We start from the raw sequence: 20221 nt of genomic DNA, 5'->3' as shown, positions 1-20221 counted from the left end.
TAGACAGACCTATCTCAAAAACCAAACGTTCTATCTCAAGAACCAAACGTGCCCAATGCGTTTGTTTTGCGCAGCATCCATGGAATTGATGGGTGCACTTGGTTATGCGGCAGTAGATCTGAACACTTATAAATTAAAAATGAATAAAAGTTGGACTATTGTTTTCAGGCTTAAAACATGTGTTGTTTCTTTTCTAGTTTCATCACATTAAATGTGAGTATAATATCCAGTTCCATGCACTATATACTCGAATCTATAAAGAAGCCACTCCTATCTATGGAATTCGCTCCCATCCTCCTCTCTCATATCGTTGTTGCTCCCAACACGAGAGGAAGTCGCTCCCATCCTCCTCCTATCAACAATGATGGGTTCAAGGTCATCCCAGCAGTAGCAGTCCATGTGTCCGAGTGAGCCCTCACATGTTAGCATCCCCATCCTATCTACTGCAGCCTCTAAGGATGGCGCCCACATCTTTGTGCCGTCATCCCCTAGATCTACCTGGATCAGGCTACAGGACGTGGCGCCTCGAGCAAAACAAGCGAAGTGGGTGTCGTGCAAGGGAGGGGAGGGGATCGAGCGGCACACGATAAAGTGTGGACGTGAAGCAGGGCGGAGCACGAGGAAGAGAGGGAGCAGCACAAGAGAAAAAGGAGTTGGCCATGGATTGGCTATAGTGGGCAGATTGGGAGTGAGGGAGTGGCGAATAAAGATGGAAACTTATATTTGGTCTCGGCTATAGATGCAGGTCCATTTCTAAACATTGAGGCAAAATATCAAATCACGTCTTATCACTTGTGGGGTCTACTTAAATGAAGTACTCGTCTCTATACAATACGGGTGCCCTTAGAATCAGACCTATTATATAAGTTTAATAGATTGTAGCACGGAGAACATTTGTGTTTTCTATGGATGTTGGTTGCATACTCCTAGGTCACTAGTAAAAGCTAAAAATGAAACCCAACATATGAGGAAACACGTGGTTTTCGTTTAGAAGAAAATGTGCACCTAGAATTAAGTTGAAGAGGACTAGAATCTGAGTGATGGGAATTGATGGACATATTTCCCCAACCAGATAAGCGAAGCTGATTTCCCGTAAAAGCTAATGTTTGAAATGGAGGAGTCCTGCTGAAATTATATTGGATAACAGGAAAACTGGTCAGAAAAATAAAATGATGCAGTCCTCCTCCACTGAAACAGAGGCGTCGCTTGTCCGATACGATGGGAGGGAGGCCAAGCAGTTTTAGAACTGAGATGGTTCACACTTCATTCTTTCTATCAGTTCACTGCACAGGCGAAGCACCAATGTCCGTCACATCGAGTTGAGATACAGCATCCCCAAATCAGTGAAACAAAGACGCATAAAGAAAATTCAGACCAGGCCAGTGGGCCAATAAGCATCCGATGGCAACAGATACGCAATTATTGCCGCAACTGCAACTGCTAATTCTCACGATGCGACGGGGTGGCCTTTGACCTTGAGGAAGTCGAGGAGCAGGTCGTTGACCTGCTCCGGGAGCTGCTCCTGCACGAAGTGGCTCCCCTCCGGGATGTAGGTGATCTTGAGGTCCGGCATGAAGTTGTCCATGACGCCGCTGCGCAGGGCGGTCTCGAACCCCGGGAACTTGAAGCAGTAGTCCTTCTCCCCCATCACCATGAGCACCGGGGCCTGGAACTTGGCGTCCAGCCGGTTCGGCATCTTGTGTATAGACCTGCCCAATCCAGGAAACCAAGCGCGCGGTAAACCTGCTGCAGTTCTGTCCTGTGCTGTACATGGCCACTGGCATGGAGTGTCTCGTAGTGCGATCGATGACAGCTGCTCTCACCTATATGGCATCTGGAGCGGGTAGCGGAAGCCGGACTTCTCGTAGAGCTTGGCGTAGACGTCCAGGTCCTCCTCGGTGAACCACTCCGGGAGGGGAGTGGACAGGTCGGCCAGGTCCATGATCTCCTGCCCTTCCTTGGCAATCGGGATCTCGGCGCCGGAGAAGAGCACGTAGACGGTGCGCACCACGCGCCTCACGTCGTACCGCCCGAAGTCGGCCTCCGCCCTGCCAGGCTCCTGCAGGAAAAAAAAAGGAACGAACTGGTGATCAGAAATTGGAGAACCAGAGCAGCAGCTACTCCAATCATCAGAGATTCAGAGGTGGCACGTACACCCCAGCGCAGGACGTAGAAGCCCTCGGGCATGGTGTCGAAGGAGAAGGGAACGGGGCTGAAGGGGATGCCGAGGCACACCACGCCGCAGGTGCGGTCCGGGTGCTGCAGCGCGAACTCGTACGCCGGCATGGCGCCGAAGTCCTTGCCCACCAAGAACGCCTGCGGGCACGTACGTTCGAGTGGACGATGACGCATCGATCGATCAGTATCTCTACGTAGCCCGTAAGGTACAGTCACTGCAATGATCTGATTTCTCATCCGATCCATTTCTTACCTTGGGGATGGAGAGCGCGTCGAGGATGGAGAGCACGTCCGCGACGAGGTCGTCCCAGACCCAGGAGTCCTCCTCGTTCTCCGGCGGCTGGTCGGACAGCCCGTACCCGCGGCAGTCCGGCGCGATGGCGCGGTACCCCGCCGCGGCCACGGCCAGCATCTGGTGGCGCCACGAATACCATATCTCCGGGAAGCCGTGCAGGAACACCACCGTCCCCAGTTCACCTGCGACAAATTAAACGAGCCAAGAATGACGACGCGAGCATGAGAGAGCAGTCCAGCGACCACCGGGCACTCGGTCGCTGCGTTGGCAGCGAATGGAACACGGATTTTCAGCCAACGACCACGCAGCAGAGGACTCGATCGATCTCACCTTTGCCGACCTGAGCGACGTGGAGGTTGATCCCGCGGACGGGGAGCTGGGTGTGCTCTATCTCCTGGTGCGCCATTGATGCTTTGCCTCTGCTTGCTCCTCGAGGCCGGACAGAGGGCGAGATGCTTCAGCTTAGGAAGGAAAGGACACCAGTGGGTCAAGCCCCAGCAGCTATGCGCATCCATGGCTGGTGACTTGCACACTTGTATCTTGTCTGGTCTGCGCCTCCCTGCCTGTCCGGGGCTTGTCTTGAAACAGATGCATGATTAGCTATTTGGCTGCCAGTCCCTGGCTCGTGCGGATTAATGTATTTTGTTTCAGAATCACATGGTGGTTAACACATTTCTGTCACCTGATTCTCTACTCCACTCTCCACATGGGAAGACTTCTTTTTTTCATGAAGAAATCTCTTCCGATCCCTCGCTTGCTGACCATTTTGTTTCAGAATCACGTGGTGACCATTTTGTTTCAGAATCACATGTTATCATCTTATCCAATGGGTCTATCGGCAGAGGCAGATCATGAAACCCTTGGCTGCTCTGCTGCTGAGCAAGAGAGCATGCAACCCTGCACATGGAAAGCCTTTAACCATGATACGAAGAAACTACGACAAATCTACGTTGAATTTTCAACATCTCGTCGTCCTCCCTACAGAACTCTTGCGTCATCTTATCTCACAAGCAGAAATGCTACAAGCACGGTGTCCGGATACCCATTCGTGGGCCTGCGTACTAGCCCAATAAACCTCTGCGCCTACTCGTTTTTTATTACGGTATATCCTCGTATGTCTCTTCCGTTGCGTCGGTTGAATAAGGAAAGGAGAAAGGGATGAGAGACATGCTCCGCTCTGCTCCGCGCGTCGATGGTCACCCCCGCCTGCTCCTGGGTCGTTGGTCGCCCCGCTGCTCCTGCTCTGCGGCCCGCTCCGCTATCGACGGTCACCCCACGCCACTCCTTCTCATGCTCCACCATGCCGCCCGCTACTTCCTGCCGCTGCTTCTGCTCTACGGCCCGCTTCGCTTGAGGACGTGGGCATCGCCGCGCCCACGTGTGGCGACCACTCCCTCGGTCGCTAGCTAGCCACTGAGGCCGCTGCGCAAGGAGAAGCATCGGGCCTTGGCGCAGAATCCCTTCGACTTCGCCTCCTGCTACGGCTGCGGCGCTCCGATGCAGATGGCAAAGGAGGCTGCACCGAAATACGATGCATGTTGTAAGCGTACATTTCAAATGTTTCAGATGTTTTAGAGATATGTTGCAAGTGTTTCATAAGGATGTTGCAAAAGTAGATTGTGATGTTGCATATGCTGCAATGGACTATTCACGTATGTTTCAAATGTATGTTCCAAATGTTTCATCTATTTCAGACGTATGTTGCAAGTGTTTTATTTGGATGTTGCAAAACTAGATCGGGATGTTGCATATATATGCAAGTGTCTTAGGTGTTTTTATACGTATGTTGCAAGTGTTTTATCTTGATGTTTGTATATATTTGCAATGGCTACACATGTGTTTTCAAGTTTTTTTTTGTGTTTTGCAAGTGTTTCAAACGTATGTTGCAAGTGTTTTAGCTGTTCCGAATAAACGTTGCAAGTGTTTTATCTGAATGTTGTAAAAGTAGGTTGGGTGTTGCATATGTTGCAATGCGCATGAGAAGGGAAGAGGGCGTGAGTGGTCTCTGCACGCGGTCTAGCGACGCAGGGCGTTATCCGGGTGGCGCGGGCCCTGCATGGGCGCGCAAAATGCAGGCTCGAGCGGGGATGTGCTGGTCCGAGCACGGATGACCATGCGCTAGCACTACCCACAAGCAACTCCATAAAAGACCACACTACTAGAGCAAAGATTTTTAGAGGCCGACAACAGACATATATGACCGCCTTTGTTAATGATCTTAATCCAACTTTATACGAGGAAGTTATGGATTGCTTTTTTGGAAAGAGATTTGGCCTAAATGCAATGCGGGCTATCCAGAGAAGAGAACCAAACAGGCTACAAATAAAAAATACAGTTTCTATCAATTGGCATAACATGGTACTGTGGTACCAGAAGCGCTCCACAGTCCCACTTTACATCAACTCACCCAGTCGACAACCTACATGGTTGTAGCACCATGAGATGAGATAGTCCCAAACATTCCTCTCGTGAATCTCCAAAAGAGACTTAAGCAACACACTGGAAGATGCAACTGTACAGATCAGTAATACAGACGAATACATGTTCTATCCGGACGTATATGTTTATATTACAGAGAACACATAAGTTATTGGACTGGTGCAACAGGGAACAGGAGGGGAAGCATGTACCAACAGGTTTGCAGTTTTGCGCAGCAAAACAAGATTAGCACATCTAGAAATGCAATGCGACGCCCCACGCCCCACTGAAGCTGATAAAGCTTGAACTCCAGCATAGACCCATTCTGCAACAGCTGCTCATGGTTTTTGCCAGCCCAACTGAGGGCAGGCTCCAGGTTTCTCGCTTTCATGGCTTCAAGCCTGAAATGGCAGCTTCAAGGAAGCTCCACCTAATTCCCCACACTCATGCACGAACATGTCACCAAGATCAAAGAGGCCTTGGCGGTAGAAATGATTCGTTATGATATTGTTTACTGTATGGACCTCAAAATCCACACTTCTGTATGCCTTAGATATATCTGGATTGAAAGACTTCTCAAGGAGCTTGAGATATTTGCTCAGGGCAGCATTGAGCTCCTTTTGGCTGCCTTCAAGTTGGTTTCGTGGTGCCATTTCATTCAGCTTAGCTTTCAGTTCTGCAAGGATGGATGGGTGGTCAACATTTCCAGTAGAATCTGTATTCTTCATCATCTGCAGCTTCACAATAGCTAGCTCAACTTCATTCACTATTTGATCAACAGCTTCCAGAGCTTTAGCAGAAGATAGTGAACGTTTCTCAGCAACTCGATCAAATCCTTCTCTGAGGCTGTCGATCTCCATTAGCAGCTACCTGGATATGACCAAAAACATCATGTAACCAATTATTTCATTGAGAAACTCACTATCAAGAACATTAGAAAAGATGCATCACATGAAATCAAACTGCTAATAGATCACTATACTTCTGAAATAAAAAATCATAGCATAGGTTCAACCTTTAAGAATTACAGATGATACTTGAAAAGGATCAAAATGCACATGGAGGCCAGCCCAATGCATGACTGACCTCGAGTCTATCTATAAATATGTCAGCAGATAGGATAGCATACAAGTATATTGTCTGCAATTTAAACAGCAGATAAGTATATGCAGGAACTAATATGTTTTCATGAATAATATTTCAGAGCTACTAGACAGGTAACAAAGCAATGAATGTGTCCATGAGTGCCTACATGAATATTCCAATGGTTTTAAGGTTGGCAGGGCTTAAAGGCTTTGTTGTTGTTGTAAGGTTGGCAGGGCAAGAAATGGTAACAAATGCCTACATGACACCATACACATCATAAGAAACAGCAAAACAGAAGCAGAGGGAGAGGGAGGAGGAAGAGAAAGGAGAAGGAAAATGAAAAGGAGAAAAGTGAAATGGCTTGCTTGGGACTGAATGGCTTTGTTGCTGTAGTAGTAAAAAGAGAAGGGGGAAGGAGAAGAGATGGGGCTGGCCCAGACAATACTGTTAGCAATAATCTTGTGCGTGCATGAATGTGTCCAGGTTCAGCATGTTGGCGAATTAGGGCTGCCAGAAGGCAGCTTGGCCAGCAGGCCGCTTGGATTGTATTGAATTGCAATAACAACTTGATACAAAAGCTGCTAACCACTGCATATATAAGCAAGTGGTGTACCTACTCCTTAGCATATTCTAACTGCATAAAGCAGATGCTATGATTCCTACTTGGTTGCCAAGGCACCATGATCAACTTAGTTGCCAAGTAAATAGAAAAATACATGATAGTGAATAGTAAATAGCTATAGTAGGTAACTGGAAAAACAAGGACACTAGGCTAACTACTAATAATTCTCCCCTTTAGCCTTGTGGTCCTTGGAAGTGATGTGCTTGAGCCCAATTCTTCCCCTCATCTCTTCAAATTTTGATCTTCCAAGAGACTTGGTTAGAATGTCAGCCAGCTGATCAGTGGTGGATATGTGATCAGCCCTGATACTTCCATCTTCCAAGCAGTTTCTGATAAAGTGATACTTGATTCTGATGTACTTACTGTGCTCATGAAAGACTGGATTCTTGGCTAGAGCAAGTGCAACTTGCTATCAACTTTCAGTTCGACCACTTCCACATTCCTTTCAAGGAGGTCTGCCAGCAGCCTGGATAGCCAAATAGCTTGTGTTGCAGCTGTGGTAGTGGCAATGTACTCAGCTTCACAACTAGATAGAGCCACCACCTTCTGCTTCACTGACTGCCAGCACACAAGGTTGCTTCCCAGAAAGAACAGAGTGCCACTAGTGCTCTTGCTGGCGTCAATGTCCCTAGCCAAGTCACTGTCGCAGTACCCAACAATCCTTGCTCTCCCTGGAGCCTTAGTGTTGTGAAGGCCAAACTCCAGAGTACCAGCCACATATCTCAGGATGCGCTTGATGGCAGCTTGGTGCTCTGCAGTCGGCCTCTCCATGAATCGACTGACAAAGCCTACTGAGAAGGCTAAGTCAGGTCTTGTGTGGACCAAGTAACGCAGGCTGCCCACCAATCTTCTGTATTGGGTAGGATCAACTTTTGCAGCCGTGCTCTACCTGCTCAACCTCAGCCGCTCCTCCATTGGTGTATGGGCAGGGTTGCAGGCATCCATACCTCCTAGCTCAAGGATCCTCTTGGCATAATGGGTTTGCCTTAGAGTTATCCCAGCTGAATCTTGGTGTACTTCGACCCCCAGGTAGAAGGACAGGAGGCCGAGGTCGCTCATGTCGAAAAACTTCTTCATCTGAGCCTTGAAACCTTCTATGGCTTGAGTGCTGGCATCGGTGATGATCAAGTCATCAACGTAGACGCCGATCAGCAGTAGCTCCTCCCCTGTTCCTCGCCTGTACATCGTAGCTTCATGGTCGCTTTGCTGAAAACCCATCTTCTTGAGGGTGGCGTCCAGCTTGGCGTTCCAAGCTCGTGGAGCCTGCCGTAGGCCATACAAAGCCTTGCGCAGACGGTACACCATCTTCTCCTTCCCGTCGACGGTGAAGCCAGGCGACTGCTTCACGTACACCTCCTCCTTGAGGTCATCATTGAGAAAGGCTGATTTGACATCCATGTGGTGGACGCGCCATCCTTCTTGGGCCGCTAGCGCGAGGAGGACTCGGACGGATTCCATGCGCGCCACGGGAGCAAATGCGTCGTCGAAGTCGATCCCTTCCTGCTGGACGAAACCCCACGCCACCAAGCGCACCTTGTACTTGGTCACCATGCCCCGCTCGTCCTTCTTGATGGGTCGGTGACCGGGAGGAAGCTCCACAAGCTCCCACGTGTGGTTCTGCTCAACCGCCTTGATCTCCTGCTCCATGGCGGCCTGCCAGGTAGGATCGCCTTCAGCCTCCGTGAAGTTGGCCGGCTCGCCAGCGTGCGTGAGGTGAAGCTCGGTGAAGAGACGTGAAGCCGGTGGCGGTGTGGGCGCGTCCCCGATGATGTTGGGCATGGTACGGTACTACAGCTGCTCACCATCGAAGGAAGCATCAAGGCGATCGTCGTCGTCCTCGAGCGGTGATGCGAACTCAACTGGGTCTGCCTGCTCGGTCTCTGCTGCTGGTGAGGCAGAGGAGGCCGGTGAATCGTGCTCCCCTAGAGCTGGTGATGGCGTGCGCGGTGGAGCTCCGTCTACGTTGACCCCCCAGAACTCGATGTCGAAGTCGCTGGAGGCGGAAGCAGATGTCCCGGCGGCCGAATTGGACCAATCCCAGCCGCGCCCTTCATCAAACACCACGTCGTGGCTCACCTTGACGTGTCTGTCGTCGGATCGAGGACCTAGTAGGCCTTGGTGCCCTCGGCGTAGCCGATGAAGACCCTAGCCTTGCCGCGGTCGTCGAGCTTGCACAGCTGCCCGAGCTCCCTTGTGTAGGCAACGCAGCCGAAAGTGTGCAGATAGCTCACCGTCGGCGCTCGTCCGTGCTAGGCCTCATAGGGGGTCTTGCCTTGCAAGCTTCTCGTCGGCGCGCGGTTGAGTAGATGCACCGCCGTCATCACTGCCTCCCCCCAGAATTTGGCTGGCATGGACCTCTGCTTCAGGAGCGCGCGTGCGGTCGCCACGACCGTCTAATTGCGCTGCTCCACCACACCGTTCTGCTACGGTGAGTGTGGTGTAGAGTAGTGCCGCTTGACTCCTTCGGCGGCGAAGTACTGCGCCAGCTCGCCGACAGTGAACTCTCCTCCATTGTCGGTCCACAGCACCTTGAGCTCACGGCCGGTCTCCTTCTCTGCTTCAGCCTTCACCCGCTTCACGGCATCCACAGCAGCATCCTTGGTCGACAGAAGCACCGCCCACATGAAGCGGGTGGCATCGTCCACCATCAGCAAGAAGTAGCGGCGCCCTCCTGGCATCGTTGGTGTCACCGGCCCGCACAAGTCACCGTGAATAAGGTCTAGGGGCACTAGAGTACACCGGCCCACACTAGAGGATCACACAAGCCACGAGCAATCCACTAGAGTACCTTTTGGCTCTCCGCCGGGGAAAGGTCAAGAACCCCTCACAATCACCACGATCGGAGCCGGAGACAATCACCACCCTCCACTCAATGATCCTTGCTGCTCCAAGCCATCTAGGTGGCGGCAACCACCAAGAGTAACAAGCGAAATCCGCAGCAAAACACAAACACCAAGTGCCTCTAGATGCAAACACTCAAGCAATGCACTTGGATTCACTCCTAATCTCACAAAGATGATGAATCAATGATGGAGATGAGTGGGAGGGCTTTGGCTAGGCTCTCAAGGTTGCTATGTCAATGAAAATAGCCAAACAACATAAGCTTCAACCGGCCATGGGGCTTAAATAGAAGCCCCCATGAAATAGAGCCATTATACCCCTTCACTGGGCATAACGCGGGGTGACCGGACGCTCTGGTCCAATTGACCGGATGCAGCACCAGATGCTCCGTTCGTGAATACTGGACGCGTCTGGTCGGCATACCGGACGTGTCCGGTAGCTCCTAGACTGCCATGTGTCCACTTCAAACCAATATAACCGTTGCAGCCCATTCTGCCGACGACCGGACGCTCAAACACAAATGACCGGACGCTGAGCTGCTGTGTCCGGTCGAGTACAGTAAGCATCCTTGCTCAATCGGACATGTCCGGTGATACCAGACCGAACGCTGTCAGCATTCGATCGACTGCCCTGCCGAACACTGTGTCTGCTAATTCACACCGGACGTGTCCGGTGTGGTGACCGGACGCATCCGGTCGCGGAGTTCGTCGCGAAATACCGGACGTGTCCGGTCACCATACCGGACGCGTCCGGTCACTCTGTAACCAGCGTGGCTAACTCCTCTTCGACTCTATCTTCTTCACCCTTGCTCAAATGTTCCAACCACCAAGTGTATCACCTTGTGCACATGTGTTAGCATATTTTCACAAATATTTTCAAGGGTGTTAGCACTCCACTAGATCCTAAATGCATATGCAATGAGTTAGAGCATCTAGTGGCACTTTGATAACCGCATTCCAATACGAATTCCACCCCTCTTAATAGTACGGCTATCAATCCTAAATGTGATCACACTCTCTAAGTGTCTTGATCACCAAAACAAAATAGCTCCTATGGTTTATACCTTTGCCTTGAGCTTTTTGTTTTTCTCTTTCTTCTTTCCAAGTCCAAGCACTTGATCATCATCATGGTATCATCATCATCATGCTATGATCTTTGTTTGCTTCGCAACTTGGAGTGTGCTACCTATCTCATGATCACTTGATAAACTAGGTTAGCACTTAGGGTTTCATCAATTCACCAAAACCAAACTAGAGCTTTTAATCTCCCCCTTTTTGGTAATTGATGACAACCCTTATACAAAGATATAAATTGAAATTCAATTGAATCCGTGTTGCTTGCCCAAGCATACTTACCATGTGTAAAAGGATATTGACAAGTTTCATGAACCCCAAATGGTAGCAATTGCTCCCCCTACATATGTGCTAAGAGTTTAGATTGTAGCTTGCACATATGCTTAGATAGGAAATATAGGAGTCAATGTCTACCACATGATGCTAAGGTATAAAAGATGGACCTTTGAAGCATGATACCAATCGGAGTGCACCAATATACCATCCTTAGCACCATGGTTAGCTCAATACCACTTAGAAATATTTGGAAATGAAAGTTATCTAGTGATTTCATTTCATCATTCAATCTAACAACTAGCATACATCACACAAGCATGGATATTTTAAATTTAGAACTTATGCCATGCAAGCAAACATATGAAATGCACATTCAAATGCACCAAACAAGTTCATGAGCTTGCTCCCCCTACTTGTGTGCTCAAAATTTTAAATTGATCCCTTTCCTTTTTCACTTTTCTCCCCCTATGTCATATATCAAGTATATCTTTATGTTTCTCTCCCTTTATGATATTTCTCCTCCTTTTTCACTATTTCTACTACTATCTTTGTTTCTCTCCCCCTTTGTCATCAATGACCACAAAGGTTCTAAATATAGATAGTATTACTTGTAGGGTCGAGATTATCAATGTCAATCCATGGGGTGAGGATCATTTTCCCAAATTTGGTCCAATCTAGATCATTTGCCATAGATATTTAACTCGGTTTGATCCAAGGACAAGCTTCTTCACACCTCCAAATAAGGGTTATCTTGTACCATGTTGAGTTAAACACTTAGAGCTCATTTTCTAGATCAAACACTAGGTTTACAAGCCCATAAACATGTCATATGCTATCACTAGATCAAGTCAAGCATAGAAGCAATAGTGATACCATATAGACATCAAAATTATTTGATTTTCATGAATGAGCCTAATAAAATAGAACCACTTGAAAGGTCCTAATAAAATTGAAAATGTGACTAGATGCACTAATCATATCCTTAGCAAAGATGTATGTCATGCCAATCAACTTTTACCTTGGATTGCTCGACGGAGAGGCATGTCATGTAAATGGGGGTGCATCAACACGTATTTGAGAAATCCAATATGTTCAACTCATTCCCTAGCTTGTAAAACCCTTTCTCATCCAATGGCTTGGTGAATATGTCGGCAAGTTGATCTTCGGTGCCTACACTCTCAATGCAAATGTCCCCTTTTTGTTGGTGATCTCTTATGAAATGGTGGCGGACATCAATGTGCTTTGTTCTTGCATGTTGAACCGGATTGTTGGTTAGCTTGATTGCACTCTCATTGTCACATAGCAATGGCACTTTCTTGAACTTGATTCCAAAGTCACTCAAGGTGGCCTTCATCCAAAGTATTTGTGTACAATAACTACCAGCGGATATGTATTCGGCTTCGGCGGTTGATAATGCAACACTATTTTACTTCTTTGATGAACATGAAACAAGTGATCTTCCCAACAATTGACATGTGCCCAAGGTGCTCTTCCTTTCAACCTTGCATCCCACATAATCCGAGTCAGAGTAACCAACTAGCTCAAACTTTGCTCCTTTGGGATACCACAAACCAACATTTGGTGTATGCTTTAAGTACCTCAATATTCTCTTTGTAGCTTTCAAATGACTTTCTCTTGGCGAGGCTTGAAATCTTGCACACATACATATACTAAACATGACATCCGGCCTTGATGCGGTCACATAGAGTAGGCTTCCAATCATAGACTGATACAATTTTTGATCCACCATATTGCCACTTGCATTACTATCCAAGTTGCCATTTGTTCCCATTGGTGTGCTAATGACTTTGCTATCAATCATGCTAAACTTCTTGATCATGTCCTTGATGTACTTGCCTTGACTCACAAATGTTCCATTCTTCAATTGCTTGATTTGAAGACCAAGGAAGTAACTTAACTCTCCAATTATGGATATCTCAAACTCATTAGCCATCATCTTTCCAAACTCATCACAAAAATCTTGATTTGTTGATCCAAATATGATGTCATCAATATAGATTTGCAATACAAATAGATCTTTTCCAATCTTCTTGATGAAAAGAGTGGTGTCAACTTTACCCATTGTGAACCCTTTAGAGAGTAGGAAATCCCTCAATCTCTCATACCATGCTCTAGGTGCTTGCATCAAGCCATACAATGCCTTCTTCAACTTGTACGCATGGTTGGGCTTCTTATCATCTTCAAAACTAGGAGGTTGCTCAATATATACTTCTTCATTGATGTAGCCATTGAGAAATGCACTCTTAACATCCATTTGATAGAGCTTGATGTTGTGGGCACAAGCATAGGCTAGCAAGATTCTAATTGCTTCCAATCTAGCAACCGGCGTATATGTTTCTTCAAAGTCAAGACCTTCAACTTGAGTATAGCCTTGTGCTACCAATCTTACTTTGTTCCTTACTACTATCCCATCTTGATCTTGCTTGTTTCTAAAGACCCATTTGGTTCCAATCACATTGTGTCCCTTTGGTCTTTCTACTAATTCCCATACTTGATTTCTTGTGAAGTTATTCAATTCTTCATGCATAGCATTTACCCAATCAACATCCTTTAATGCTTCATCTATCTTTTTTGGTTCAATGGATGACACAAATGAGAAGTGTTCACAAAATGATGCCAATCTTGATCTTGTTTGTACACCTCTTGAAATATCACCAATTATAGTGTCCAATGGATGATCTCTTGTAATATTGGTTGGTTGGAGGATTGGAACTTGATTGCTTGCACTTGCTTGATCATTGGGTTGAGATGATGTACTAGCCACTTGATCTTGTTCATTGTCATGAGATCCACTTGAACTAACTTGATTTGTATCATTTTGCACATTTGAGTTAGAGAGCACTTGCACTTGATCATCTTCATCATCATTCACTTGCCTAGGCCTCAATTCACCAACATCCATGTTCTTCATGGCATTTGAAAGTTGAATGCCTCTAACATCTTCTAAGTTCTCATTCTCTACTTGTGAACCCTTGGTTTCATCAAATTCAACATCATGAACTTCCTCAAGAGTACCACTATCCAAATTCCATACTCTATATGCTTTGCTTGTAGTGGAGTAACCAAGTAGGAATTCTTCATCACATTTCTCGTCAAACTTGCCTAATCTAGTGCCTTTCTTCAAGATATAGCATTTGTAACCAAATACCCAAAAATATGTAATGTTGCGCTTTCTACCATTCAAGAGCTCATATGGTGTCTTCTCTTTCAATGGGTGACAATAGAGGCGGTTGCTACAATAGCAAGTCATGTTGATAGCTTCGGCCCAAAAAGATTGACTCACATTGTACTCACTAAGCATAGACCTTGCCATATCAATAAGTATTCTATTCTTCCTCTCAACAAGGCCATTTGATTGTGGAGTGTACTTGGCTGAGAATTGATGTCTAATTCCAAATTCATCACATAACTCATCAATTCTAGTGTTCTTGAACTCACTACCATTGTCACTTCTAACTCTCTTGATGGTTGTTTCAAATTCATTGTGAATGCCTTTGACAAATGATTTGAATGTTGCAAATACATCACTTTTGTCTACTAGAAAGAATACCCATGTGTATCTAGTGTAGTTATCTACTATCACAAAACCATATTTGTTACCACCAATGCTAGTGTATTGTGTTGGCCCAAACAAGTCTATATGCAATAACTCAAATGCTTTACTAGTGCTCATCATGCTTTTCTTAGGATGGGTGTTTCCAACTTGTTTGCCAGCTTGACAAGAGCTACAAAATTTATCCTTCTCAAACACAACATCTTTCAAGCCTCTAACCAAGTCATGCTTAACCAATCTATTCAATTGTTTCATTCCAACATGACCAAGCCTTCTATGCCATAACCAACCCATGCTAGACTTAGTGAACAAGCATGTAGATAATCTAGCTTCACTAGCATTGAAATCAACCAAGTATAGATTCTCATATCTAAAGCCTTTGAAGATCAAATTAGAGCCATCTACACTTATGATTTCTACATCATCTACCCCAAATATGCATTTGAATCCAAGATCACACAATTGAGCCATGGATAGCAAATTAAAATTCAAGCTCTCTACTAGCAATACATTGGATATGCTCATGTCATTGGATATTGCAATCTTACCAAGCCCCTTAACCTTGCCTTTGCCATTGTCACCAAATATGATACTATCATAACAATCATTGTCATTGGTGTTGATTGAGTTGAACATTCTTGCATCACCAGTCATGTGTTAAGTGCACCCACTATCAAGAACCCAATGCCTTCCTCCGGCTTTGTAATTGACCTACAAAAGAAGATCAATTCTTTTTAGGTACCCAAACTTGCTTGGGTCCTTGAAGGTTAGTCACTAAGCTCTTTGGTACCCAAATAGCTTTCTTCTTTGAGCCTATCCATGGTTTACCAATAAACTTAGCCTTCACACCATTTGTACCCTTAGTAAGCATATAGCATGAATCAAGCTTAAGGGAGGATACATTAGCACTTTTGCTCTTGTTTTTGCACTCTTGCTCTTTATGACCAACTTGCTTGCAACTAGTGCAAAACCGACCATTGTTCTTCACAGAACTAGTCTTGTGAGGAACAAAGGCCGCCTTGTCTTTCTTGGGGGTATAGCCCAATCTCTCTTTATAGAGAGAAGCTCTTTGGCTACCCAAGCACATAAGCAAGCGGTCCTCAGCACCATAAGCCTTAGCCAAAGTGTGAGTGAGCTTATTGACCTCCTTCTTGAGGTTCTCATTCTCAACCACTAGTGAGGCATCACAAGTGAGACCATCACTACTAGATGAGGTGAAAGTAGAAGTACTACAAGAAGGGTTAGTGGGAGCAACAATGATAGGTATAGATAGTGATGTATCAATTAAATCACAAATTACACCTACATCACAAGTTTCAACATGCTTCTTTTTATTTTGTTCATTAAGCAAAGTGGAATGAGCATTTTCAAGCTTTTTGTGAGCCTTGCCAAGCTTCTCATGGGCTTCCTCTAGCTTCTCATGAGTTGCTTTGAGCTCATCAAGGGCTTGCTTAAGGGCTTTTACCTCCTTATTCAAGCTCTTGCGTTCCCTTCTTTTAATGTCAAAGTGTTCTTTAGCATCTTCTAGCATGTCAAATAATTCATCCTTAGTAGGTTCATCATTATCACTATCATTTTCATTTTCAGGTTCATTATCATCATCATATTCTTCATCACTTTTATCATCACAAGATTGTACCTTAGTGGCCTTAGCCATGAAGCATGATGAAGATTCAAAGAGAGAAGGCTTCTCATTGATAGCAATACTTACAAGAACCTTCTTCTTGGTGGTCTTGTTATCATCACTATCATCATCATCATCACTTGAGGAAGCATCACTATCCCAAGTGACTACATATGAACCACCCTTCTTCTTGAATGCCATCTTGTCCTTCTTCTCTTTCTTTTCCTTCTTGTCCTTCTTATTGTTCTTCTTGTTGTCATCATCATTGTCGTTATTGTATGGGCATTGAGCAACAAGATGATCTTTGCTTCCACACTTGAAGCACCTTCTTGACCCTTATTTGTTCTTGGATGAAGACTTCTTCCTTCTAGCACGATAGCCCTTCTTCACCATGAACTTGCCAAATCCTTGACAAAGAGAGCCATCTTCTCATGATCATCATCATCCCAAGATTCATCTTCTTCACTTGATGTCTCTTGCTTAGCTTTGCCCTTTGATGATGTGGCTTTGAATGCCATGCTCTTCTTCTTGTCATCCTTCTTGTCATCTTTCTTCTCCTTCTTTTCTTCCTTCTCATAATCATCTCTATAAGTATCATCGGTCATTATATCTCTCAATACTTGGTTTGGTGTCATGGTGTCCAAACCGCTTCTTACTAGAATGATGACCAATGTGCCAAATCTTGAAGGTAAGCACCTTAAGAACTTATGGGAGAAGTCCTTGTCCTTCACCTCTTCTCCAAGTGCTTTGAGATCATTGACAAGCACTTGAAGCCTATGGAACATCTTCGACACACTCTCATCCTCCTTCATCTTGAAGCTTGCAAACTTTTCTTTGAGGATGTATGCCTTAGCACCCTTTATGGCTTGAGTGCTCTCAAATGATTCTTCCAACTTCTTCCAAGCTTCATGTGCCATCTCAATATTCTTGATTTGCTCAAATGTTCTTTCATCAATTACATCATAAATGGCACTTAGAGCAATATCATTGTTTTGGAGAAACACTTCTTTGACCACGGTGGGATTCTCCGGATCTTCAATCTCAATTTTGGTTTCTACCACCTTCCACACTCTTCTATTGATTGACTTGATATGTGTGGTCATCTTTGACTTCCAATATGGATAATTTGTGCCATCAAATTGAGGTGGCTTCTTGGTGTTGTTGATTTGAGCTATTTTTACAATGAAGGTTGTTAAGCCTCAAATCACGGTGACCTCGGCTCTGATACCACTTAAAAGGTCCTAATGGCTAGAGGGGGGAGAGGGTGAATAGCCTAATAAAATTTCTACAACAACACTTAATAAAATAGTTAGACAATTATGAGGTGAAGCAAGTGTTGCGCTAGCCTACTCAAAATGCAAGCCACCTACCACAATTCTAGTTTAGATAGTGTCGATTCACACAATAGCTATGACACTACCCTATGTTAGTGTGCTCTCAAAGGCTAACTAAAGAGCCACACCAATCAAGCAAGCAAGCTCTCACAACTAGCTACACTAAAGAGCTTGTCAACTAGTTTGTGGTAAAGTAAAGAGAGTGATCAAGAGGGTTATACCGCCATGTAGATGAAAGAACTAATCAATCACAAGGATGAATAACAATGAAGACCAATCACCTCGGAATCAATGATGAACACAATGATTTTTACCGAGGTTCACTTACTTGCCGGCAAGCTAGTCCTCGTTGTGGCGATTCACTCACTTGGAGGTTCACGCGCTAATTAGCTTCACACGCCAAACCCTCAATAGGGTGCCGCACAACCAACACAAGATGAGGATCACACAAGCCATGAGCAACCCACTAGAGTACCTTTTGGCTCTCTGCCGGGGAAAGGTCAAGAACCCCTCACAATCACCATGATCGGAGCCGGAGACAATCATCACCCTCCACTCAACGATCCTTGCTGCTCCAAGCCATCTAGGTGGCGGCAACCACCAAGAGTAACAAGCGAAATCCGCAGCAAAGCATGAACACCAAGTGCCTCTAGATGCAAACACTCAAGCAATGCACTTGGATTCACTCCCAATCTCACAAAGATGATGAATCAATGATGGAGATGAGTGGGAGGGCTTTGGCTAGGATCACAAGGTTGCTATGTCAATGAAAATGGCCAAACAACATAAGCTTCAACCGGCCATGGGGCTTAAATAGAAGCCCCCACGAAATAGAGCCGTTATACCCCTTCACTGGGCATAACGCGGGGTGACCGGATGCTCTGGTCCAATCGACCGGACGCAGCACCGGACGCTCCGTTCGTGAATACCGGACACGTCCGGTCGGCATACCGGACATGTCCGGTAGCTCCCAGACTACCATGTGTCTAGTTCAAACCAATATAACCGTTGCAGCCCATTCTACCGACGATCAGACGCTCAAACCGGACGCTCAAACACAAATGACCGGACGCTGAGCCGCTACGTCCAGTCGAGTACAGTAAGCATCCTTGCTCGACCGGACGCGTCTGGTGATACCGGACCGGACGTTGCCAGTGTCCTATCGACTACCCTACCGAACACTGTGTCTACTGATTCACACTGGACATGTCCGATGTGGTAACCGGACGCGTCTGGTCGCGGAGTTCGTCGCCAAATACCGGACGTGTACGGTCACCATACCGGACGCGTCTGGTCACTCTGTAACCAGCGCGGCTAACTCCTCTTCGACTCTATCTTCTTCACCCTTGCTTAAATGTGCCAACCACCAAGTGTATCACCTTGTGCACATGTGTTAGCATATTTTCACAAACATTTTCAAGGGTGTTAGCACTCCACTAGATCCTAAATGCATATGCAATGAGTTTGAGCATCTAGTGGCACTTTGATAACTGCATTCCGATACGAGTTCCACCCCTCTTAATAGTACGGCTATCAATCCTAAATATGATCACACTCTCTAAGTGTCTTGATGACCAAAACAAAATAGCTTCTATGGTTTATACCTTTGCCTTGAGCTTTTTGTTTTTCTCTTTCTTCTTTCCAAGTCCAAGCACTTGATCATCATCATGGTATCATCATCATCATGCTATGATCTTTGTTTGCTTTGCAACTTGGAGTGTGCTACCTATCTCATAATCACTTGATAAACTAGGTTAGCACTTAGGGTTTCATCAATTCACCAAAACCAAACTAGAGCTTTTAGGGGGGAACGTCGCCTCGGCCCTGATCGAGCCAAATGTCGTGCTGCCGGAGAGCAAGTAGCCTGCGCCTTCATCGGTCACGCCGTCAGCAGATGCTGTCGGGCTGGTTTAATACCTTGATGAATATAAGTAGTTAGTAAATATAAGAAGTTTAAGTTCATGGGGGGACCCCTGTGTAAAACGTTCGTGTGTGTTTTAATGACTGTAGTTGGTTTTTGTTTTTGTGATGGAGTTGCTCCATTTGGGGAAGCTTGTTCCCTTTCGTCCCTTAGTTTTCCCTTAGCATAATTTTATTTTAAATTTCTTTCTTTCTCATACCTGCCCGTTTGTTCCGTAGGCTACAACTTTGCGAGCCCGGGGTGTGGCCCACGAGGCTCGGCTGGTCGTAGCCGTAGGAATAGGCGGGGTGCAATCAGTCGAAATGTTTCAAAGCAAAGCTACTTAAGGTAAAACAAAGGAATGAACTGCCCTTTTGTTCAGGTAGGAAGGAGTTTCTCCATATGAAAGTAAAAGAGTATTTAAAGTAAAAAACAAAAACAGAGGGGTAGTAGAGCCCCCTAGTGGAGCCCCCGAGCGCCTCAAGCCGAAAAGTGTTCGGGTCGGGGTGCTCTTATAGGAGCGTTCGCTAAGTAAAGGTAAGACTGAAACTTAGGAAAAGAAGAAACGACATAGCTGTTCTAAGGTCCTCGGAGAGGGCATCATTGTCGTTGTCCTTCAGTCGGTAGGCTTCCGGTCGGATCACTTCAGTCATCTAGATCCTTGCCCGCTGTGCCCCTTCCTTTGGTTGCTGCTTCCTCGCCTTCTTCTTCCCTTGGCCTGCCAGCCTACCTCAGCAGGTGCTTGAGGAGCTGGCAGTCCTTGTAGAGGTGCTTGACGGGGTAGTCGTGGTTGGTGCATGGGCTCTCCATGAGATCATGGAAGTGGCCCAGAGGGTCTTGCTGGGGCTGCATGCCCACATGATTGGCCGTAGCGACAATCGTGAAGTTAGCCAGTTGGCGGCGATCCTTTCTGTTCTTTTTTCCCCTCTACGCAGAGGTGCCCTTGTCTTGACCCTGGCGCTTGGCCTTACCTTTGTCATGGCCCCCATTGAAGCGCAAC

At 46.2% G+C, this 20221-nt stretch overlaps 3 protein-coding genes across 3 annotated transcripts; all 3 read right to left on the bottom strand.

Moving 5' to 3' along the window:
- Positions 1-1230: 1230 nt before the first annotated feature.
- LOC136485576 (uncharacterized) lies at positions 1231-3034 on the bottom strand. Its single transcript, XM_066482426.1, has 5 exons — positions 2804-3034; positions 2432-2655; positions 2155-2316; positions 1824-2059; positions 1231-1709 (listed from the first exon to the last, which is right to left on the bottom strand). The coding sequence occupies exons 1-5, from the start codon at positions 2877-2879 to the stop codon at positions 1448-1450; spliced, it is 960 nt and encodes a 319-aa protein (XP_066338523.1). The 5' UTR covers positions 2880-3034; the 3' UTR covers positions 1231-1447.
- A 2252-nt stretch (positions 3035-5286) lies between these two features.
- On the bottom strand, positions 5287-5751 carry LOC136458034 (protein RMD5 homolog). The gene has a single exon (XM_066458038.1). The coding sequence runs from the start codon at positions 5749-5751 to the stop codon at positions 5287-5289; it is 465 nt and encodes a 154-aa protein (XP_066314135.1).
- A 1238-nt stretch (positions 5752-6989) lies between these two features.
- On the bottom strand, positions 6990-7370 carry LOC136458023 (secreted RxLR effector protein 161-like). The gene has a single exon (XM_066458031.1). It carries the CDS (start codon positions 7368-7370, stop codon positions 6990-6992), a length of 381 nt encoding a protein of 126 aa, XP_066314128.1.
- Between the last annotated feature and the right edge of the window lie 12851 nt (positions 7371-20221).

The sequence above is a fragment of the Miscanthus floridulus genome, chromosome 1 (assembly GCF_019320115.1).
Source record: "Miscanthus floridulus cultivar M001 chromosome 1, ASM1932011v1, whole genome shotgun sequence".
Taxonomy (NCBI): Eukaryota; Viridiplantae; Streptophyta; class Magnoliopsida; order Poales; family Poaceae; genus Miscanthus; species Miscanthus floridulus.
This window is presented reverse-complemented; position numbering and strand designations above follow the sequence as displayed.

Bases quoted from the DNA above. Each gene is read 5' to 3' on its own strand.
- LOC136458034 (XM_066458038.1), bottom strand. From the start codon at position 5,751: ATGGAGATCGACAGCCTCAGAGAAGGATTTGATCGAGTTGCTGAGAAA.
- LOC136458023 (XM_066458031.1), bottom strand. From the start codon at position 7,370: ATGGAGAGGCCGACTGCAGAGCACCAAGCTGCCATCAAGCGCATCCTG.
- LOC136485576 (XM_066482426.1), bottom strand. From the start codon at position 2,879: ATGGCGCACCAGGAGATAGAGCACACCCAGCTCCCCGTCCGCGGGATC. The intron at 2,060-2,154 runs GTACGTGCCACC...TTTTTCCTGCAG, and splicing joins TCTACGTCCTGCGCTGGGGT to GAGCCTGGCAGGGCGGAGGC. The intron at 1,710-1,823 runs GTGAGAGCAGCT...TGGATTGGGCAG, and splicing joins CCGCTCCAGATGCCATATAG to GTCTATACACAAGATGCCGA.